This window comes from Notamacropus eugenii, chromosome X (assembly GCF_028372415.1).
Source record: "Notamacropus eugenii isolate mMacEug1 chromosome X, mMacEug1.pri_v2, whole genome shotgun sequence".
Lineage (NCBI taxonomy): Eukaryota > Metazoa > Chordata > Mammalia > Diprotodontia > Macropodidae > Notamacropus > Notamacropus eugenii.
Window position 1 is genome coordinate 93745501 of NC_092879.1, and position 24365 is coordinate 93769865.

At 44.2% G+C, this 24365-nt stretch overlaps 1 protein-coding gene across 12 annotated transcripts in view; it reads left to right on the forward strand.

Moving 5' to 3' along the window:
• The window catches only part of KLHL13 (kelch like family member 13), a 160831-nt gene extending 136945 nt beyond the window's left edge, over positions 1-23886 (forward strand). For 9 of the 12 annotated variants that reach the window (XM_072626359.1, XM_072626363.1, XM_072626360.1 and 6 more), the window contains one exon: positions 3217-4761. In XM_072626359.1, coding sequence (XP_072482460.1) covers positions 3217-3704 — 488 coding nt within the window. In that variant the 3' untranslated portion in view covers positions 3705-4761. Of the gene's footprint in view, positions 1-3216; positions 4762-23670 lie in introns of those variants that run through there. The other 3 variants (XM_072626368.1, XM_072626367.1, XM_072626366.1) reach the window with 1 other exon arrangement.
• The last annotated feature ends 479 nt before the right edge of the window (positions 23887-24365 follow it).

The following is a 24365-nucleotide window of genomic DNA, read 5'->3' on the forward strand; positions in this document are numbered from 1 at the left end:
CTGGTGCCTTTCCCCAGCTCAGACTCTGACACCAGCGTTATAACCACAGAATTCAATGTTAAGGCCTGATTAAACGACTTAATAGTAGGTGATAAACTACTTTAAAAAACTCATTTTGTCCATATCAGCCTCTTACACGCAGCCCTCTGCCAAGTCCCTACAGGCACACTTGACTGTGCTTGACAGCTTCTTTTCCCTTTGTGCATTAGTCACCCAAGCTCCCCTTCTGACCGCTTTCAGGAGAACTCTCTTCTCTCCATTCTGATGGGGTAAAGATTCCCTTTGGAGTCTCTGAGGCCCAGACCTTTGGGTGACGGGCTCTGGTGGTTCCTTCGCCAGGTTTTCTTCCCCTTGTTGAGGGCTGATGTCAGCCAGATCAGATGATCCTCGCTGGATATTCTTTGACTGAGCTGCAGCTAATTGTATCATGAGAGTTAGGCAGGCAAGGATCTAGAGAGAGTAGTCAGTACCTGTAGTATGCTTGAAGGAGAGAACAAGACATAGTGGGCCCTGTGTTCTTGGTAGGATTGAGGCTCTACGGGTCCTCCTGGAGGAACTGATGTTTGAATTGTTCTGTTAAAGAAAGAGCCCCCTGAGAAATCCCCTGCTCACCATGTTCCAATCATGTTTAGCCCCAAATGGACTTGAAATGGCTCTATCTCTGAGAGTTCCAAATGCTCCAAGTCCATCAGAATGAGTTCACTGAACCAGGACCTCAGGCTGTTTTGGTGGTTGTAGAATTTTGTCATAATAAGTACATTGTTAGGACTTGGGTGCCCATTCTGAAGGAGTAGGGCATGGCACGTCACTGACCCCTTCCTCAACCCCAGAAGCAGACATGTGCTCGGGATGGCATTGGCAAAGGAATTCTATAGGAGAAAGAAAAGGGGGCCATCCATACACAGCCCAGCCATGCTTTTTGGCCACCTAGCGTGGGGTTGTTGGCTGATGTTTGGGGGAGGGAACTGATTTGGGAGTTGAGATAAGTTTTCCTGGACAAACTGAGTGGGCTTTGTTTGAGGTAGGGATGGTCGAGGAGCATTGACGTGTGTGCACATGGCAGAGTAGTGGCATTGAGGCCAAAAAGCTCAGTTACAGTGAACCTGACTGCCCTTCTTGCCTCTACTTCCCTAAAAATGCTGCTCTGAGATATCTTCTAGGCCTTGGGCTAGCATGGCTTAGTGATAAAGCTATCCTGCCTGACCAGAGGGCATGCATCTCAGCCTCTAGACATGTGCATTGTCCATAACATATCTTGGTACCTTTTGGCCTGTGTTTGGGGCAAGGTTGTCTAAGTAAAATGGGAAACCTGTCAGGATGGTGTCTTCTCATCCCCAACAGTTTCTCTGTTAATTCACGTGGCATCATGAGGACTGTGTTGAGCCCAGCAGAGATAATGAAGAAACGTGAGATGTTTCTGTGGCTGTCTCTAAATGGACATGAACGATGTCTGTGCTCTGGCTCCCTGATACAATGCTCAGTTGAGACTGCTAGGAAATCTTCCTCAGTCGTCATGCAAAAAGCACAGAGTAGGAAAGACTTGGGGCCAATAAGACGTGAGGGTTCATAGAAACTCAGTTATCAGAACCTGCTTTATTCCTGTGGGCCTCACAGAAGTTCTTGGGTGCCTGGCAATCTTATAGGGCTTCTGAGGGTCACCATTCTGTGCATCACCAATCACTGTAGAGGCAGGGAAATGGAAAAGGACTAGGAGTTGGGCCTGAACGTGGCCTGAGCCTCTGCCAGTATTGTGTGACTCTGGCAGTGGGTCCACAGGCATGAAGGTGCCTTGCTTGGTTGGCACTTGACCTCTTCTGCCAAGTGAAGTACAGGTGAGGCAAAGGAATGATTAACTAGAGACTTCCTTTAGGCCAAGTGCATGCTGGGCAGGATCTAGAGAGAGTAAATCAATTAAGTAGATAATAAAAATGTACCACTAATAAACACCCTCTAAGGCTCTTCATCCACAGGTGCAGCTCTCTAGGGCCCTAGGGTACCACAGGGAGGTACCCAAGGTCAGTGAGAACAGTAGCCCCCTGGTCTCTTTTGGATTGATCTGTAGTGCATTGAGTTAACTCACCCTCCTCTGCCAGCCACTTCCAGGATCTCCACTACTAAGGGCTAAATTCACATTTTAAATCACTAATGCCATTTAACCTAGTAAGCCCCTGAGGCCAAACAAATAATACCAAAGCAAGAGTCTGGTTAATTGAGGTTTTCTTGCCCATGTATATTCAGGTGCTTTCCTAGGGTTTATCAGGGTTGGCCACATTTTCTGAATGATTCTGTTTCCACTCTAAGGGAGCTAATTGAGCATCATAGAGACCTCCTTCTCTAGTTTGAAAGAGCACTCGCATGGCCAAGGTCCCAGCTTCCTCAACACACTGTTCTTGATTGTCTAGAAATGTGTCCTTTCTAAGTGTTTCTCAGCTTCTTGTGGCCTACTCCAGTACTCAGAGCATCTGACATTGTCAGGGTCTCCCCACTGGCCCCATATTTGGAGATGGCTCAAAGCACTTTCCCTCTATGAATTCATTTGGTCCTCCTTGCTCCTGAGCAGTGGGGGGCAGGTGGCAGGGGTGGATGTTACCCACCTGACCACTAATGAAATTGGCCAAGGTAAGGAGCTAGCCCAGTGTTTGCTCTGCAGATGGTGCGCGGAATAGGAGAAGGTAGAAAGGTCTTTGTGACTGGCTCCAAATCTATTTCTAAGCAGCTCATCTTCCTTTGTGGGAGCCCTGGAAACTGCTATGTCAAGAAAGGACAGGAAGGGGACACATGTTGGTTTTCTTTCCGAAGATGAAAAATGCTAATTTCTTCCATTTATGGCTCTAGAAACATCTGTTGGGTTCATAGTTTTAGGACCACCTTCCATATGCTCTCATGATCCAATAACCAGACCATACTCTGTGTCTCTGCTGTGAGCGTTTGGCCTAAATTTCTGTCAGGGTAGTGTTAGCAGCTTGGGCTAGCAGAAAGATCATTGGCTTTGGAGTCAAGAGGCCTGGGTTCAAATTCTTCCTCAGATGTTTCTTAGTTGTGTGCCCCTGGGTAAGGCACCTCACCTCTCTCACAGCCTGATTTCTCTCACCAGTCAGATGGATACAATAATGCTGATGCTTCCTGTCGGGCACCTTAGAGTGCTTCAGAAGTGAATGTGAGTGTTCACACTAGGTGCAACCTGCGCATTCAATGCCTCTTTTTTTCACTCTTCAGGAGGAATCACTCATGACACTTTCCAAAAAGAGCTCATGTGCTTTGACCCAGACACAGACAAGTGGACTCAGAAAGCTCCCATGACCACAGTCAGAGGCCTGCACTGCATGTGCACCGTCGGAGAAAAGCTTTACGTGATTGGTGGGAACCACTTTAGAGGAACCAGCGATTATGATGATGTTCTCAGCTGTGAATACTACTCTCCGGCACTCGATCAGTGGACTCCAATTGCTGCTATGCTAAGAGGGCAGAGTGATGTCGGGGTTGCTGTGTTTGAAAACAAAATCTATGTGGTGGGTGGGTACTCCTGGAACAACCGCTGTATGGTTGAGATAGTCCAGAAATACGACCCAGAAAAGGACGAGTGGCACAAAGTTTTTGACCTCCCTGAGTCTCTGGGCGGTATCCGGGCTTGCACCCTCACTGTCTTCCCTCCTGAAGACGCCGCAGGGTCCCCTTCTCGAGAGTCTCCTCTGTCAGCCCCTTAGAAGCCGCTGTCCCCTCTGGGGCTGGGGCTGGGGACGCTCCTCCTCTTCGTGTTGCTCTCTTTGTCCTTAAGTAGTATTTGTTAGGGCTCTCCTCCAGCACTCGGTCCCATGACTGGCAAACAACCAGCGTTGATGTTATTTGTGATGTTTGTTTATTGTAGAATGTTTATTTGTGGTTAACAAAAGCATCCTGAACATGTATTCATCAGAGCCAAATGTTTAACCAATGAAAAAGCAAGGTATTGTCTTTGAGCTGTTATGCTTCCGTGGATCCCTCCTTGGTACATCGGTGGGGTGGGTGGGAAGTATGAGGTCAGCTTAGGGAAGACGCCCAACCGGTCACCTTGGCTGTGGGATGTTGTTGCTCATTTGTAACCACATTTTCTGTGCTTGAAGTTGGAAAGGTGTTTGCTTCGGGTTTTGATCGGGAGGGAGGCGGTATGGATGAGCTTGCCTCTCTCTGTTTGTAAAGTGCTTTGGCTATCTCCCTCTCTCTCTTGCTTTCGCTCTCTTGCTCAGCCCACCGGACTGGGTGGGGAATGTTCCAACCGTAGGAAGTTGCTTAGACAGACAGGAGAACTCCCTGTAAAAATATACTTCCAGAAGGGAGCACAGCTCATCCCCAATGCCAGGCTGTCATGCTGGGCATCAATGCCCACCTTTTTCATGTCAGCACAAACATGACCTTCTAAGTTTTAAAAATTGGATAACACTTCAAATAAATATAAAAAAATTTAAATCTTTTTCTAAGAAGCAGTTTCCATTTATACCAAATGATAGTCCGTGGGCATCCATATTGAATTTCAGGCCATAAGGGTCAGAAGCATGTTCATACTGAGCAGATAGATTTGTCCTGGCTTCATCGTCCCTTCGGCCCCCATGACTCCTCCTTGTTCTCCTTGACTGTTGATGTAACTTTACGTATTCTGTGTCCTTTCCACAGTTGCTATTAATAAGGTTATTTAGCACAAGATACATTTTGAGTAAGAGAGCTGCTTTTCTCTGTGAACTCAGACTTCCTTGTTTTATCTTTTGTTCAATAAAAGTTTTAATGTCATTGTGGTCTGAGGTATTATTACCTACCAGCATTATTACAGATGTGTGCACATGTGCATGAGAGTGTGTGTGAGAATTGGGGGCAGAGAATGGTGGTGGAGCTGGACTCATTTAGTCAGAGTTCATCTTGGAGGACATATTGGGACATTCATTCGGGCAAAGAAAACAGGACCCTGCCCCCTCTTAAAAAGGATCCAGAATGTGCCGCTATGTGGCTGTACAGGGTGGACATTTGGCAGATCAGCTATTTTCCATTCCTACAGAAGAGCTCCCAGCCAGCTGGAAGAGGAAATTTAGACATGAAAGCAACATCACCTCATCCAGGCCTTAAAGTTGGGATGATTTCGCAGAACCAAACATGTGGCCATTTTTCTGAGATCCTTTCAGTCCATTCCTGCCTATTAGGAGAGGCTGGATAAGAAGGCCAGCCCAGTGGTTCTCAATGCAGATGCTTTTGCAGTAGGTTCTTTGATTGGGTTAGGCTCATGCGTGGAAACTTGCTTTGAAGTTGGCCAGCTGGGACTGGTTCACGGGAGAGCCAACTTGGAATATCACAGCTAAGGGGGCTCTTAGCAACGCAAAAGTCAGGTGGCTTTGAACTGGAGTGAAGCAGGATAAACTGAACAGTGAGTTTGTTAGGAAAGAGGCTTTTGAAACACTGACTGGAAGGACTGGGAAGGCAGAACCAGTTGCCTGTTGGGCAGAGGCTGGATCCACTTAATTTACCTTAGCTTGCCCTAATAATGGCCTGGAGGACAAAGGATCTGGTTCTTTGTACACTTGTAGGAAAAGGGGCAGTTTTTCACCTGTGGACAGTCGCATTCTCAGCCTTCAGTAATTGGCCTTTAACATGTGTGCACACGGAGCCTATGTGGCTAAAAATAAGCAGTTAATTCAATTAATGCCTCACCCACAGGTGCTATTATTGAACAGTTTCAACATCGGAGAAAGTGAGGAATTTTCTTAGAAGTTAAGTCACCCATCATTCTGGTCAAACTGGTTGACATAGAATTCCACCTTGCCTAACTTAAGAAGCTTTTTCTGCTGAAAGAAGCAACTGAAGAATCCATTTTGACTTGATTCAGTTAGAACATCAAAGATCCAGAATATTCCTTCCTCCTTGGTCCAGGTTGCAAAATGATCAGGGACAGGAAAAGAAAAAGAGAAGATTGGAGAATGGTCAGTGTCCTTCCTCATTTGGGTTGTGTGTGTGTCCTGGAGAGAGAAACCCGTGTTCTTAAACTGATTGTTAACCTTAAGGACTACTTTAAAAATGTCAGTGTGCATAATCCTGTTTGGGGAGTTCCTAAGATAATTCCCTCATTAATGGTGTAGCACAGGGTAATTGTGGAGCATTTGATTTAATTAGTTTGAAAATGCAACACCCCTTCTCACTGCAAGGGCCCTTGTACCTCATTTTCTTTATGAGATTTTTCCAGAAGAGGAGACCTGGGTCTCCAGGTGATAAGGCTGGCACTTTCCCCAGGAGATCTTCTCTAAACACTGGCCTCTGCAATGCTCTTGATAGGTTCTTGTTTTTCTGCATCTGGATGTCCAGAACAGGACCTTGAGACCTCCACTTGGAAACCTTTGATTAGGTTTGTAGCCTTACCTGACAGGGAGCACAGGAAGAGCCCAGGGGACTCTGTTAGCCTTCAGAAAGCTGGTCATGAAGTACATCACTACAAGAATGCTGTAAGCCAAGATGTGGTCAGTGGAAAGGCTCCCTCCATTGATGGAGCTCGAAACAAGGAGGTCTCGGGAAGTTGCTGTGGCCTCTCAAGTCATCCCCTTGCAGCCATCTGGGGATGACCTCAGACCTTAGCTGGGCTGGCCCCTCACACAAAGCCAGGTAATAATAAGAAACCCACATTCCCAAAGCATGTCTCTTAAAGTAAATCTATGAAAAAGTAATGGTGTCTCCATTTTATAGAAGGAGGAGCTGAGGCTTGGCAAAGTTGAAGGGAACTTCCTGGCATCACATGGATACTAGGTGTTGGGAGCTGGATTTCAATCCAGATTTCTCCACTAAACCATCTTGCCTGCTAGACCCTTGACCACTCTCCAAGCTGACAGTTTAGAAATGAAATTTGTACGTACTCACTGTATAACCAGATGAAAGGGGGCAGGGCTTGAAGTTAATGGCAGCTAAGCATTCTGTATTATTCTGGTCTCTGCACATTCACCCAGTTGTTAGTCAATTTTACTTGCAGTCAACCAAGCCTTTGGACATGAAAGAGACAGGACAAGAGGCAGTGGACAGTACCACCTTTCGATGAAGAGGAAACATTCCAGTACCTCATTTTCTTTTTTTGTTAGAGCCTTCCTTCCCCAAGATAACAAGAGCGCCTGTACTGGTCTGTTTCTCCCAGCAACCTAACCCAGCAGGTGGCAGTGAGTGGAGACAGCATTCCCTTTTCATAGCCAAGGAAATCAAAAGGCAGAGAAGTGTTGCAGTTTGCTCAAGGTCAAAGAACAGGTGACAGAGAAGGCGTTCAAACCCAGGGTGGAGGGTAGCCCAGATCTAGGCCTTTTAGTAGCAACATGGGAAAGGGGCCCCTGTGCCTTTCACCAAGGAAGGTTATGACAAAACAATACCCTTAACACCAAATACTCAAATAGTCCCTGCTCTGGGAGGTGGTGTGGGTGTCTGGGAAGAGTGGTAGTGATGTGACAGGGGAAGGAAGGGGCCTCTCAGGGAGCCCTGAACTGAGACATCCCAGATCCGGAAGAGGTAGATGACTCTTACTCTTCTCCCTCTCCCCTCCCCCGCCATCTTGAGAATACCAGACTGAGGAGGGACCAGCCTCCATCTTTTCCCATGAGGAGCCTAGTGACAGACAAAGGATTCAGTATAGTTTGATAGAAAATCAGACTTCCCAAGCAAACCTCCCCTTCCTACAACTCCTGTCTTACACCTTCCTCCCCTCGCTGTGGTCTACAATCCACTGACAGTGGCCTCTGTGCAAGAATGCGGACCACAATCCATTTCCCTCCTTCTCAAATGAGCCTACTCATTGTAGCCTTCCATTGGAAAGGAAACTCCTTGAGGACAGGGCCTATTTCATTATTGTATCCACAGTGCCTAACACAGGGCCTGGCATATAGCAGATATTTAATAAATGCTTTTTAGTTTGGATTGATACAAGAAGGGAATGACAAATGGTTACTAGAAACATCTTCCTGCAAAATACTGGAAAGTGGCATGAGAGGAATGAGGTTGCAGAAAACAGAATGAGGCCCAATAAGCCACATTGGGCATTTTTAAATTTAATTTCTTTCAAATCGTTTTCCTCTCCCTCCCAACCTTCCCCCAACGTTGAAAAAAACAACAACCAAAACAAGCCCTTGTAACAACTTCCCCAAATCAAGCAAAACAAATTCCCTCATTGGCCACATAGTTTGTAAGCCAGTGACACTGGTCTCCTTGCCATTCTTGCACAAGCCCCTCCCATCTCCTGATTCTGAGCATTCTCCCGACTTGTCCCCCTTGCATGGAATCGTCTCCTCATCTCCACTTTCAGAATCTCCTGACCTCCTTGGCTTTCTTCAAGTCCCAGCCAAAATCTTAGTTTCTACAGGAAGCCTTTTCTAATTCCCCTTAATTCTAATGCCTTAGTTATTATTTAAAAGTTATCCTGTCTATAGCTTGTTTGTACGTAGGTGTTTTGCACACTGTCTCCCCCACTGGACTGTGAGCTTCTCAATAACATAGACTGGTTTTTTTTGCCTTTCCTTTTATCCTCAGCACTTAGCAAAGTGCCTGACACACAGGAGGCCCATAATCAGTTTAGTGGTTGACTAATGATGGTACTCCCTCTCAGAAGGTAGATAACATACTCTGTCATAGGTCATGTGGAGTCATGGTTGGTCATAGTTCAGATCATAGATCAGAGTTCTCACGTCTTTCATCGATGTTTGTCTTTACGTTGTTAATATTAAGGACATTGTTTTAGCACAAGAACATTTTAAGATGCTCCACACCTTTGGACAGATTACATACTCCCTGTGCCTGGAATGCTCTCGCTCCTCACCTAGGCCTTTTGGGATCCTGGCTTCCTTCAAGACCCAACTCAAGTACCATCCTCCACACAAAGCTTGTCCTGATTCTCTCAGTTATTGCATCCTCAAACTTGTTTAGATTTTGCATTTAATTAGCTGTGTATTTTCTCTTTTTCTCTGAATGGAATGGAAGCCTCTTGAGGGCAAGGACTTCCTTTTCTGTCTCTGTTTCCTTAGCACCTAGCACAAAACCTGAATCCCTTACTGAGCCCCTTCCCCCCTGCCTGCCCCAAGCAGTCGTGGCCCAAGGCCCCCATTCCATTGCTTGTTTTGGATATTGTTTCCTGTAGTGTGGGGATTGCCGAAGGTAAGAGTAAGTGCAGTCGCCATGACCCTTGCCCATCCTGTTGGAGCCCCACATCCTTGAAGCCCCAACCAGATTGTTTATGGTTAGATAGAAAATTAGAGTTTCCATCTTTCAATTCAATTCAGCCTATGTTAATTGAGTCTAAGCTGGATTCCCTGGCCTCGAGGAGCTTCCAGTCAAGATAAGAAGACTACCCAAAACGTGGCAACATTAGTTTCATTTTGGCCTTTAAATTCAAACCATTAAGGATTTATTAAGCATGTAGTTATGGCAGCTAGGTGGCACTACAGTGAATTAAAATCTGACCTCAGACACTAGCTGTGTGACCCTGGGTAAGTCATTTCACTCTGCCTGCCTCACGTTTCCTCATCTGTAAAATGAGCTGGGGAAGGAAATGGCAAACTGTTCCAATATCTTTGCCAAAAAAAACTCAAATGGGGTTACGAAGAGTTGGACATGACTGAAACAACTGAACGAAGTTATGAACCAGGCACCATTCTAAGGTGTTGGAGCTATAGACAAAAATGAAACCTTTTCTGCTTAAAGGCTGCTAGGGGGAGGCACAGTGCACAGAGGAAGAATGGGGTTCAAATTCGGCCTCAGAAACTTAAGTAGCTGTGTGACCCTGGGCAAGTCACTTAACATCTACCTCCCAGAGTCGTTGGGAAGATAAAATGAGATGATATTTGTAAAGCACTTAGCACAATGTCTGGCACAAAGTAAGTGCTTGATAAATGTTTATTCCTTCCTTCGAGGAACTTCTACTTGGAGTCTGTATTCCCAGCACCAAGCACAGAGTCTGGTACATAGTAGGTCTTTTAACAAATATTTTTGAGTGGAATTGAATTGAGTCTGTGCGGGCTAGGTGCCAATGCAGAAGATGGCTAGATAAACAGTGATTGCCATAGGAGTGCAGGCAGGCAGGGAAGGTGAGAGATCCCTGTGGGCTGGGACGGGGGAGGGGGGGGGGTCACCTGAACAGACTCTGAAGAATGGCTAGGGACTGGGTCCTGGCTTTGGGTCCCTGGGCAGATTGGCTTCCATGTAGCGCTGCCCCCCTCCCCCCCCAGGTGAGATTGCCTTGAATAGAGGAGCAAGGACATCTTAATAATGCCACACTTAGCTGAGCTTTGGGTTTGGGCCTGTCTGGGCCCAAGACTTTGGAATCCGATTTATTTCTCCAAAGGAGTGTGTTCAGATCTCTGTTGTAGGTACTTCCAGGCAAGGGAAGCAGCCTCTCTTTTCTCTGGCCCTGTTTTCCTTCTGGTGATATTGCACCAGAAGGCCTGCCAGGAAATCAGAGCATTTGCTTCGCAACTCATATTATTACTGTCCTAGTAGGGAAGGAGGCATCTAACATGGCGACTCATTTACCCATTTTTGGGGGCCTCCACAGGAGCTTATTTCAGCAAGGGAGTTAAACTAAATGGTGGTTTTGTTAAAATTAGAGAAAAAAATGTCCTCTTCTGTTGATTTCCTTGAGCTATTCATCCAATCCTGCTTAGAGTTAGGGCCAGCCAAGTGAGGGTATCAAGTCTGTTTGTTTCGGTGACACCCTCCTACCCTTTTTCATCTCTTGGACTCACCCCCACCTCAGGTCCCTTAGGTGCCCTGTGCCTTTGGTCTCTTGACCACCAAAACCTGATGTGAGGAAAGGTTCCAGTGAACCCATTCCCATGCACGTACAAATGGGTAATGATCTCTTCCCCTTGATAGGGTATTTCAGGGGACAAAGATACCTTACGGTAAAATCTCAAGTGGTCGAATTTCATGCAGCAGCAAACTGAGTGGGAGAGGTAATGGGGGCTAAGGGACCTAGTGCCACTCAACTGCTAATCAATAAACACAGGCTGAGTTAATAGGCAACATTTGTTGTTAGGCACTGGAAATAAAAAGATCCAAAGGAACAAAGCCAATCCTGCCTGCAGAGAGCTTAGACTGTCTAACTGTGCTTCACTTCCATGTCTATAGACATAGCACTCACTCCATTATAGCCCAAAGGGGAATGTCCCTTGGAATGCCCAGTGACCGGCTAAGTGTTTCTACAGACTCAACGAGGACCCTTGTCAGCTGGCCATTTCTACTCTTTTTTTCTCTTAAGATCAGTTTTCTTAGGCTTATTCCTTTAAGTTAATTAAAAGCAGCCTGTGTGTAGCAAGCACCTACTATATTAGGTTTAATTAGGGTTAATGACGGAACTTAAACTTAGGAGTGAAATGAAATATTTGGAGTTCCCTTGCCAGACAAGTCAACCCTTCCCCCAATGACTGAATCACGTCATTGACATTCAAAGTAACAAAGGAGAGAAACAGGGAACTGAGGGCCAGGGTGGGCTCCCAGCTCTTCCCCCTTGCTCTCCCTGTGTCTTCTTTTCATTTGTAGTTCAGTGCCTAGGAGAGAATAATTCTTGAAGCAGCTGTATGTTGGTCCCCAGTTTCTTTACATCTTCCCAATGCCTCAGTATGACCATTTGAGACCCTGTCCTCAGCTCCTGGCTTTTCTTCCTTGGAGGTTTTATCTACTTCCATGTACCCAAGAGTCTTTTCTGTGCAGATGATTCCCAAATCTCCATCTCTAGCTCTAACTCTCTCCCAAACTCGAGACTCACATGTCCAACAGCTCCATTTGGCTCAAGCCTTGGCATCATCTTCCTCCATTAGTCAGTGCCACCCTGCCATTTCCCAATTTTTGCCACTCGGATTTGAAACCTCCAAGTTCTTAGTTCTTCCTTCCTAATATGTCCCATCAATACCTTCCCTTCCAACCTGGCCCATACCACTCTAGCTCTGTCCCTTTTCACCTAATGCCTGAAGTATTACAGTGACTCCCATTCTCATTTCTAGATCTCCAGAATCTTTTCTTCTACCTCATCCTATGCAAATTAATAGGACAGGAAAATGATACAATAAATTTTTAGTAATTTCTTATCCTCCTGAATATCTGTAGGTTCCTTTTGCTCTCCTTAACTCATTTCACTGTTTTGGACCTGACCTTTCAAATGAAATTCTGTGATTTTATCCAGAAAACAAACAAACAAAAAAAAACCCCAAATAGGATCAAGCAAAAGGGGTTTTATTCAAATGTGAAAAGTGAGCGTGAAGCTCATCACATTAAACATTCTTGAATCCCAAACTGCTCTCCTCTAGAAAGTACTCCGATTCTAACCCTAAATGCCTCCAATTTGCATCTGGGAGGAAGTACAGTTAATTGCAAGAAAATTCTGAAATAGAAAAGATATGGAAGCCACCTCCACAGTGATATTTTAAGATGGTGGTATACACAACATAAGTGAAATGAATTTTTTTATTTTTTGCAAATCTATTGTTTTCAGTGATGGCATTTTGAGTTCTTTAATCCCAAAGATGTTTCTTTGTAAAAGCAAATAGCCATACCTGACAGTATTTACCACTGCAATATTATTATGCAAAATCACAAGTGGAAGGGCTTTGAGTGCTCATGTAGTCCAGCTCCTTCAATGGATCATTCATTCATTCATTGGTCTTTTCTCAGAGTTTTGTTTTTATTTTTTTCCCTTTGGATCCAAAAAGAATTCTCCACTTGTTTTTTTTAATAAGTTTTGTTGATACCTTTTGTTTTTAGATCATGATCATTTATGGATATATCCTTCCTGGTCCTGTTATCCCCTCTCCCCACATTGAATCTTTCCTCGTGAGAAGTAAAAACAAGTGATCATCAACCTAGACCAACCATATTGGTCATATCCTACCCTAATAATCCCCTGCCTCAATACCAAGAGGATCACCAGAACATAAATAAAGACCTTAAAGGCACTTCAGAGCCCACCCCCTTTTACAGGCACCCATATTTTGTTTCCAGTTCTTTAGTATCACAAAATATGCTATTATGATTATTTGGCATGTTTTGGACCTCCTTGGGGTATATGTCTAGTAGTGATATTGTTACAACCCTTTCAGTCTCCTGAGGTGAAAAGTCCATGAGGGAACGTGACTTGGCCAGATCATACAGTGAGTTAATGGCACAACCAGGCCTCAGAATTGACCTTGGCTTGACTCCCAGTTTAGTCTTCTTACCACATGACACCTTATTTCATTAATCCAAGTTTTAAATATGCAAGCAACCTTTCCCTGCTCCACAGAATCTATCTGAAATACTTGCAAACTATGAAGTTATTTAAATAGATCTGTTTGTGAATCTTATCAATGACCATAGTCCTATGAAGATTGGGTAAAATTGGAAGCTCTGGAGATGTGGTCCAGAGTATATTGTAAGACACGTGCTAGCCATGATGGAAGAAAGAAGCAAGGAATGGAGTAGCTTTTCAGGAAATGGAGAAAGCAAACAAAGAGAAATCATTTTTACATCATGGAGGCAGCATGGCATAGTTGATGAGTCAGAAGACCTGAATTTGATTTCCACCTCAGACCGTAGTTAATAGTTTTACAACCCCAAGAAAATCACTCAACCCTTTCTGTGCCTCAGTTTCTTCATATGTAAAATGAGAGGCTTTAGCTCAATGGTCTCTAAGGCTTCTTCTAGCTCAAGAACTCTGATCCAATGATCCTGTGTTTGTTTCAACTAATTCTGGGGAATGGCCAATATGTAGATATTCAGAGCTTGCAAACTGCTCACCTGATACCCTTTGCAACTCCCTTTCTCTCTCGGGGCCAATTCACCTCTGACTCATATCATTTCAGTTGAGTGCTGATTGCGACTGACTAATTTGTAGTGGAAAATAGCACCCCCACAATCCCCCCCAAGGCATTCTCACAAGATCTCTTGCCATTTCTGACTACAGCCTCCTTTCTTTGCCAAAATCAAATCTTTATTTTGAGCCCTCACTGGAAATAATGGCTTTAGGCTCAGATCATATTCATACATTTTTCTAAGGAAAAAACATCACCCCCACCAAAACAAAAGCAGAAAACCAACAATAGTTCCATTAGGCTTGTTGGAGAGGAATGATGGCTCCAGCTGGTTTTCCAAAGTTTGGGGGTTCAATTCAGCTCCCCAGGGAGAAACATGGTCCCAAGACTGCCTAAACAAGCTGACAAGCAGCTTCATGAGCCAAAAAGGCTATTGTGAGAAAGTTCGCTCTTTCAGTGGGAGAGAACTGATTAATGAGACAGTAATCACTATGTTTGGTGCCAGAAACCATGCATTATATTATGTATTATATTATCTTCTACTTTAGTGATTCAAAACTGGGTTCCCAGTCTATAGACATTGAAAATCAGTGGAGCCATGGCTGAACCCATCAGGGAATGAGCAGCCAACACGAGCAGGTTAAGGGGCTGTGGCCAACTCAGAGATAGAAATAGAGAGGTAGCAAGGTAGTCAGGTCAGGTGTTCTGAGGGGAAAAAAAAGCAGGAACTGGTAGGTTAAATAATTAGTAATTGGAAGAGCACTTTATCCCTGCTACCAAACTAGATAGGCTGCTCCACTTTCAGCACCATGGACAGAGGGCAGACACAAAGTTAGGGTCTTGATGAGTCATACTTACAGCAAGAAAGTACTGGGCTGGGTTAAACTGATCTACCACCATTGTAGACATATGGGGTAAGATGGTATTGAAGAGGCTTAAGGAGGAAGAACAGCAGAGCCTCCTGTTAGTTAATAGAATGTTAACAGTTAATAGAAAATTAGTAGTTAATAGAATGATCACTATTATGGAGCACTAGGGCAGATTTGGTTGCTTATAGAGAATGATTCATACCCAAGCAGGTGTCTAGAGTTTGGAAAGGAAATGGTGACATTGTTTGGGGTCCCCAGGAACCTTCCCTCATATAAGCGTTTTTGTTGGTTTCTACTAGTAAATAAAACCTCCAGGAAGACAGCCATGGGTGCTCAAATCTAATCTAAATACAAGTGACTCTCCCAAATTATTTGCTTTAGAATCCCTGCTGTTTTAATTATTAGTGAGTCATAAGTGGGTCATCACTCACAATTTATAAATTTGCACAAAGACTTTTCTTGTCATGGTATTTGTCTGACCTATAGGTCAGCTAGATAAGGACATCATGTGCAGTTCTACAGCTCTGAAATTTTGTTAACTGCTGACAGAAAAGGGAAATAGATAAAAGTAAAGACTTTCACCAATTTTTAGAGAAACAGAGCTGATATCAAGTAGTTGCCACAACAATGAGGTTAAAAGAACCCAGAAACAAGCCTCCTCTCACCGATGCTTGATCTTAGCAAATACAGAGATGCAGTGGTCAAGGGCAACATTGGTTCAGAATGTAGGCTCATTTGCAAAACATTACAGAAGCAGATGTTAAAAATTATGAGCATCAGTGCCTCACAAAACTGAATAGTGCTGGAGAGAGGGACAAGACCTCCAGAAAGCCTCTCAGGATACCCAGCTAAGAAAACTCATCGCAAGGTTATAGATGTAACTGGAAGGATAACAAATAGATGGGAAATGGAATAGATATGCCAGTGTTTCAACACAGTTTTAAAGACATGCAGGGATTAGTTTTAAGGTACAGAAGAAGATTCCAAAAGAATGAAAAAAGATTGTGGATATTGTTTACTCTGATGACCAATATCACTGCCACCTAAAGGCAAATGAAGACATCAATAGTCACTAACTCATATATCTACTTTCTAATTCCTATGAAATATTTGTGAGAATGGTCTAGGAATATGGAGAGAATAGCCATGCTGAAAATATGAGAAGGGTGCAGAAAGGCTTTCATAGATGATTGTCTACAACAGATCCACACATTTAAAATCATTCAGTTGACTAGAAGGTACATAGAATATATGTTCTAATGCTGGGTATTTTGGCCGCACACATCAGAATCAAAGAAAACCTCACTATTTCTATACACAAATGCACAAAGTATGAGTCATGAGTGAATTGAATTAGCATTCCTAATGCAAGGAGGCAAACATGACCTCAAAGGTATCACCAAGTTTGGGTGAGATGGGACCCATGGCTAGAATACCATATTGGAGGAAGATGCCTTATTCCAAAGGAACAGAGGAGGTATGAGGGGATAGAATTATGTATTTAGAAAATACATTCCTGAGGAAATATAGAAACTAAAGGGGGAAGCATGATGAAGACCAGAGGCAGAAATAGAAGCCATATTATCAAGGTATTGTGTTACAGTCTACCAAAATCAATAAGGAATTTGGGCAACAGGTTGCCATGCTGGGACAGAGTGATGATACAAGGGATACAAGTGGTGAGGCACCTGAATTGTCTAGATCTTCTCTCTCGCTTTCTCTTCTCGCTCCTCTTTCTCCACCAAAGGTAGAATAGCTAATAATTTCTTGACTTGTCTTTTTCTTAATTAAAAAAACTATTCAGCTCAGAAAACAAAATAGAAGTCTTGTAGAAGAGAGGTTTATGTTAGTTTTTATACCATATAACAGTGAATTCTACATAGATGAACAAGTTAAATATAAAAATGTCTCCCCATTAAAATTTTGAGGTGATCTCTCTCACATCTGTGGGTAAATGATAAATTTGTAGCTAACCATAACATAACCATTTATAGCTAACCATTATCTGAATCAGACATTTTAAAAATCCATTGCAGAAATACATTTAATTCATATATAATTATTAGGGATAATATATACTGGGAAAAATTTGTGTGAAAAATCTCCAATAAAAGTCCTGGCTTTTCTTAATGATTCCATCCTTCAAAAGGAGGGAAAACCAAAGAGAACTGTTAGACAGAATTAAGAGCAATGGAGAGATTTTAATATTGGAAATCTGATATAAAGAAAACCTTCTTAAAAATCAGGGAACTTGAGGTCACATAGGATGAGGATCCATGCAGAATGGGAGTAGGATTTGTATGGGCAGAGAGGAATGGGAAGGGATGGAAATGGGGGACCTCCAAAAGCAGGAGAGAATCATCAGTATTTCTAGGGCACTTTAAAGTTGTTGTAAAAATAAATTGGATTTTTCCTTTTTGTTTTACATCTCGGTAATTTCTATAAATATCCTCCCCCCAGTTCCCAAGATTGACCTCTATTTTGTTACAAAGGCAAAAGCACCCAAAGCAGTAACCATGGCTCTTTATGTATCCAGTATTCTGCCCCAGTCACCCCTCCCCCCCACTCCTCTGTTGGTTCATTGCCTATCTTCTGGGCCTACGATTGGCTCTTCGTTTCCTCAGCTTCCTTTTGCTGCATTATTGGAGTTATTTCATTGCTTCTGCCACATTGATTCAGGGTCATTTCTTATCGTATGACTATAATGCACCAGTTGGGCATCTTCCTTTACCTTTGATCAGTGAACACATACTTTGTTTCCAGTTTTTGGCTACCTTAAGTAGCACTTTACGGTGCTTTTTCAAAAATTAAACTTTTGATTAAAATTGTTTGGGAATTTAAAGTTTACAAAGCACTTTTTTTCACAATAACTGTGTGATGTAAAAAAAAAAACACAACTAAGTATTTATGTCCCTATTTTACAGATGTGGAAATTGAGGCTTAAAGAGCCTTGCCCAGAGTGACACAACTCACTTTGGAGCCAGGAATCAAATCTAAGTCTTCTGACTCTAAGAGCAGCACTGCTTCCATTCACTCCCTCAAGCTTTGTGGCCCATAGGAAGTGATCCCCAGATGCTTTTGGACTTCCTGCCTGCCTGATCATGACCTGTGTGAAGGCCAGGGAGGACCTCATCCTGGTTGGAGCAGGGAACTGAAAGCACTGGTTTTGGCCTACTGCGTGACTCTGGATGCACCTCTGGGAACCACCAACCTCAGCTGGTCACAGTCAGCACGAAGTTTGGATGCTGGAATTCAGAGTGGGGAAGCTCTCTCTATCCCTTCTGCTCCCCTTCAGCTTAATTGATGGAGACTATAGATGCATGTAGAGTATATGCCTGAGGGAGGAGAAGGGGAATGTTTATTAATAGACACTGATAATTAAGATCTCTCTCAGAAGCATTGCCTTAACTCCAACCCTCTTGGGAATGGAGTCCTTTAGGGGTGACTGCCCATTCTCTGAGGGGAGGAACAACTTTTTTCTAGCCATGATTTCACAGGAACATTTTTGGGCTTGAAATATAAAAATCCCTATACATAGTTTTATTTTTATTACATCCCTGTGTGAGAGTTACACTCCTAGATCAATGTAGTTTGGCCAGAAGTCATAAAAGAAACCATAAAAAGCAAGACTAAATATCATTTACACGGGTTCGTAACAGCAATAAAAATAATCTACTACAGTACTAGAGAACAGTCCCGGACTAGCACACCCAGGAGCCTCAGTGTCTATGACATTGATCATGGGATTCTAGATTTAGTACTGGAAGGGATCTTAGTGGACACTGAGGCCAACCCCCTCATGTTTGGGAGGGGGAAACTGAGGCCCACAGAGGTGGAGCGACTTGCCCAAGGTCATACAACTACTAAGAATCTAAGAGGATTTGAATCCAAGACTTTTAGACTCCAAGTCCAAGGCTTTCTCAACAATACTCTCTGGTCTCTCTATCCATTCATTTGTCACTTGTTAGGTTGGTAAGTTATTCCATGTTCATTTTCAGTACCTTATTAATAACCCAATGAAGACCTTCTGGAAGCCTAATGCTGCACAGAACTGATTTCTTTCTGATAATTTCATGGTATTAGGGTCCCAAAGCCAGAGATGATGCACAAGTAGCAATAGTATTGACCTGGCAATAATTCTGTGGTAGGGCAAAGGGAGCAAAATCCCCCAGGAAGACCTGCCTCCTTCCTTGCTGAGTTGTGGCAAAGACCCTGCTCAAGGGCCTAGCTGTAGCTCCCTTTCCCAGAGTAAGTGCAGGGTTAGGGTTATAGAGGGGGCACCTATGAAAAATCATTTTCGGTGACCTCAATTTGACCTGAGAATGCCAATGATGCTGAAAGGGTTGAATTACGAGAGGGAAGGGGCAACCAGGTAGCACTATACAGGATAGTGAACAGAGTAGATAGAGCCTTCCTAGAGTCAGGAAGACCCGAGTTCAAATTTGGCTTCTGACACTTACTACCTGTATGACCCTGGGCAAGTCACTTAGCCCCAGTTGCCTCTTTAAAAAAAAGAAGGAAGGAGTCAGGGTGGCCCCTTGGCAAAACTGTGAAGCAGGTGAACTTTGGTACCTTCTTCTGTCCCCTTTCAATGTCCCAGGAGCTCTTGATGTTGTCATTGACCTCACGTTTGTCCCCTCAGAATTTCATTCTTCAGAACTTTCCTTCTCTTGGCCCAACCTCCCTTGGAGAATTTTAGGCTGTTGCCTCTGCCCTGTCATTCTCCTGGATTCCCAAATCCACTCTCCCCAAACCTATCCAGGGTGTGGGTCAGACTCTGCCAGGCTTTCCTGTCCTCCACAAGGAATTCAAAGATAGTGGTTGCTTCCTCCACAGTATAGAGCATTGGCTTGGGAATGAGGAAAGCTGGAATTCAAATCCTGCTCTGACCCTTGAGTACCTTGTAGGGAAGTAGCCTGGTGTGGTGGAAAGAGCACTGGACATGGCTTCACGAAGATCTGAGTTCAGATCATGCCTTAGACATTTGCGAGCTATGTGACCTTGGGCAAGTGACTTAACTTCTCTCAGTCTCAGATTCCCTATCTGAAAAATGAAGCTAATAATAGCATTGGTCTCCCAAGACTGTTATGAGGATCAAATGAGATCATATTGGTCAGGTGCTTTACAAACCTTAAAGCAGGATGTGAATGCTCATTCTCATTCTTCTTGGAATTTCCATCTTTTCTATTTTGATTATTCTGTTGAATCAATGCAACACGTGTTTAAGAAGAGCCCATCGTGTGCCAGACACGGGGTTCTGCCCATAAAACACTTGTCTTCTCCTGGAGAATCCAACATCTGAACAGATACAAGGAATTGGATGATTTGGGGAGGAAGGTGCAAACATAAGAACAATTTAGGCGGAGGATGAGGCAGATCATGGCCTGGGACTCGAGCTTGGTCTTGCTCTACTTACTGACATGATTTTGTTTTCACATCACCTTCCTTTTCAAAAATCTTCCTCTCCCTGCCCTCTTTTCCACAGCAAGTCATTCATTGCAATGAAGATTAAAAATGAAAGAGGGGGAAAAAGCAGTTCAGTAAACCTAACCAGCATCCAAGCAAATCTGACAATGTGTCCACATGCGGAGGCCCCTGGGAGGGGAGATTTTTGAGTAGGAGACTGACCTGGCCCTGAGGAAGGTGACCCTGGGAGCTGTGTGGCTTGGAGAGGAGAGAGACAGGGACTCTGGCTAAGATAGGAATGAAAGATAACTTGTGGCCTTAGTCCCAGGGGTGTTGGCATTTAAAATGAAGCTTCGGAATTCACATAAATGAATCTGCTATGGTAGAATTTCAGGCAATGTGGAGAGGTTTTGTAGCAGCCTCAGATCATGCCACATAGGCATCTGCATGCTGCATCTGTGCATGAGGTTAGAATATCTCCTTCCTTGTCCAGAATTCTCTGTATTTGTAAATTCTCTTAAAGATACTTCCGACTTCTCTTTAAAAATTCGAGCTCTTAATCTGTGTCCTTGAGCACATAGTAGGCACTCAGGATGATGCAGGAAGAGATAAAGGACTTAGAAGTCACACTCATTCATTCCCGGTGGAAGAATGACTCAGTGCCAAGTCCATGAAATAGTGTCTTCTCAGGCCATCTTGGACTCCCTTCTTCTAGCATCATCTAGTGGCTCTGTGGCTCTTTCCCATTCCACTTTGGATGTGTTGTCTGCTGCCCTGATCTGAGAGGTGCTGGCTGTTTCCTACTGTGTGCTTTCATCCAAGGGGATCTCAAGGAAAGCTGTGTAACTTGCCCTTGTAGGGGCTGAAACATGGCAAGTAAGGGATGACTGTTTTCCGTGCTGAATCTAGTTCTTCTGCAAAGTCCCCTCTAAGGCCTTGGGTTGCAGTGAACTGGAATGAATGTGGTGAGTGGGTCAGTGGAGGGATGAGAGATTTGGGGAGCCATCACTCCTGTTGATGTTGTAGAAAGGGTCAACTGATCTGGGCCATTAAAGAGGAGAAGGATTTCAACAAGAGGAACTTTGTCTATTCCAAGCCTGGTGGTAAAGTTGGCCGGTTAGATCATTGTGGCTGGAATATGGAGCATGGAAAAAAGGGTGGTATAAAGAAAAACGTTGGAAACCTGAGTTCCAGCTGAATTCTGAGGGTCTTAAATGTCAGGCTAAGGAACTGGTTTAAATTATGTCCTGCAGACACTGGAGATGCATTGAAGGTTCTGGAGAGACCGTCAGGGGCTGTGGTGGATAGAACACTGCATGTGGGGTCAGGAAGACTGAGTTCAAATCTAGCCTCAGACCCTTATTAGTTTGGGGCCCTGGGTAAGTCACTTTACTGGTCTAGACCTCAGTTTCCTCATCTGTAAAATGAGGATAATAATAGCACCCACCTACCTACTTCTCGGGGTTGGGGGGAGGATCAAATGAGATAATATTTGCAAAGTGCTTTTGTAAGCCTTAAAGTACTATAGAAATGCTTAAAAATAATGACAGTTATCATACTTGCATATTGGTAAGATTCTGATTCTCTGAGGCACGTGTGTGGATCAGAATGGGGAGAATTCTGAAATAAAGACAGTTAAGAGCCTAATGTCTTGGCTGAAGAAGAGGAGGGCCTAAGGTATGGGGGTTCCCAGGTTATCGCTGAGCCCTCAAGGAGGCGGAGTAAGCATCCAGGCAGGGGTCATGGGTCACAGCAGGAGGAAAAAGGGCACTGATGAGCCAGCATGTGGCCTCTGTCTTGACCTAGTGCCTAGGTGAAGCTAGGCTAACAGGCTCTCGTGACTCCTCTGACTTCCAACTCCATATACCTGGCTTATGCTCACCACAACAGGGCTACAACATTTTATGAGGAGGGGCAAGGTTTTCTAGCAGCCTCTTCTAGTATAATCTGATGTCCTCGGCTGGGTACCAAACGGAGGCAGGACTGGTTGGCTAGGGAGAAGGGATGAATTCTGTCAGGGACATGTTGAGTTAGAGGTGGGTGCTGAGAGGCCAGTCAGAGGGAGAGGCCTAGTTGGCAGGTGGAGATGTCCATGGGGGCCTTGCAGCCTCAGGAGACTTCCATGATACTGATTGCTAAGAGAGTCCCCTGGGGAAAAGGCCTCTTGAACTTCTGTTTGGGGACTTAGCTCTTCCTCTGTCTTTTAGCAGAACTTTGCTGGGGGCAAAACACACATATTGCCAAGGTGAGGGAACGTTATACATAATGTATAGTACAGACATTCGCTCCCCAGCTCCCATAGGCCCCTGGAAGATTGTAGTTATTGAGCCGAATCCCTAAACGTCTCATCTCCCTGTGTTCTGCTGAGACATTATCTAGGCTCTCTCATCAGGGCTAATTATCATGAGTTTCATTCATGCACTGCATTTCCTGCTGCTTCACTCAAGTAACAGACCCTCGAATATAGCCACCACACCTACTCTCTACAGATGTTCAGTTCAAACCATTGACTATTTTTTAGCTTGGAAACATTGGCACATAGAAAGTAGTGTGTGACCCTGTTAATGATTTTCAGTTCTGGGCTTTGGGGCAAAGAAACATTTTGTTGAATCCTGTTCTTTTGGGGATGGGACTCTGGAACCCTGGAGTCTCTGAAGAATCCAAACTGTGGGTAGCCCAAAGGGCAGTAGAGGCATGCCCGGTGGGTGGACACGAGTCATAATATATTCCCAATGACAAAACGTTTGCGAGAGATGCCCAGAGAGCTGGACAGCCAGAGAGGGAGGTGGGCAGCTCACACAACCCAAAAGAGAGAGCAGATGGGGAGTTGGAACCCTCCCCAGGAGAATTTGCCCAAAGTTGTCTGGTGGGCTGCCATCTGCTCCCATGAAAGGTGTGTCCGCACCAACCACTCCACAAGCACTGATGAAGTGCCTACTGTGTGCTAGGTACCAACAAGTACCATCCTATCTGTCCTCTCTGCTTGGCACTGCTTTAACTTAACCTTACAGGGAACTTTGGAATGGCTGAACTGAATCCTACCTCTCGCCAATCACAGGTAGCCGCTCATCCATCTTCTCTTTTCCAAAAATGTATTAATGTCTTTTGTTTTTACATCACATTCATTTCTGGAAATAACCTCCCAGAGGAGGCTCACAACTGAACCCTCCCTTGTAACAAAGAAAAACAATTAAGCAAAAACGCCAATAGAGAGACCATCTGGGAAAGTGTATAAAGCATTCTTCCCTGGGGTCTCCCATCACTGCTCGGAGACATTATCTCTTCTACTGGAATGTCCCTGGTAAATTTTTTCACTATTAGATGTTATTTTTCTTTCCTGGGCAATGTACAGCTTTCCTCTCTCACCCCTAACCCCGTAAGTGCCTCCTCCTTGTAGGAAAGGATCCTTGCCAAGTGCCCAAAGGTTTTGCTCTAGTATTCCTACATTTTGAAGGCCCCTAAGCCTGTGCTGAGTGTGTCTCCTTCTTCACTCATCACCACAGTGGTGCTGAGTATGTTTAAGGAGGCAAATGGTTTTCTGCGATGTGAGGAGAGCCAGGGTGTCAGCCTGTCCCAGGGCAGCTGCCTAGTCATTCCTCTCTGGGGAAACTCCCTAATCTTTCTTTCTTATCCCCTTCTAGCCTCCTCTCATCAAAAGGTGTTCCAAAGTTCAAAAGGAATGTACAACCCTCCAATTGTTCGGGAGTTTTGCCCTTCAATTTTGCCACGGCAAGATGACGAAGACATCAGTGACTATGAGAGAGAAGCTCCTGAGGTCACCTGTGTCATAAAGGGATGCTCCAAGTTTGTCTTTTGACATACGAACCTGCTCAAATAAAGCTTGATTAGGTCAGCCAGTCGCCAGTCTGCTACGAAGCCTTTCTGAAGTTGGGCATTCAACACGTTCCATGTTGCCTCTTCCATAATTTATTTAGTTAGTTGTTTGTTTGCTCATTTATTTGATGTCCATTCATTCATTCATTCATTCACTCATTCATTCACTCTTTCATTCATTCAGCCTCACAGCACTTTAAGGTTTGCAAAGCACATGTTTTCATGGTCCCATTTGATTCTCACCACTGCCCTGCAGTTATGGTGATTCCCATTTTTACAGAGCAAGACACTGAGACCAGAGAGGGTGAGTGACTTGCTAGTATAGAAGCAGAATCTCATCACAGGTATATCTGGACTCCCACTATGCCTTGCCTTCTTCTAGTCTCACAAGAATAGGAACTTCCTACAATTTTATTGCCCACCTGGTTACCGTCCCTTAACCTCTCTGGGCCTCTGTTTTCTCCACTGCAGATGATGGGGGGTTGGACTGAATGACCTCTGA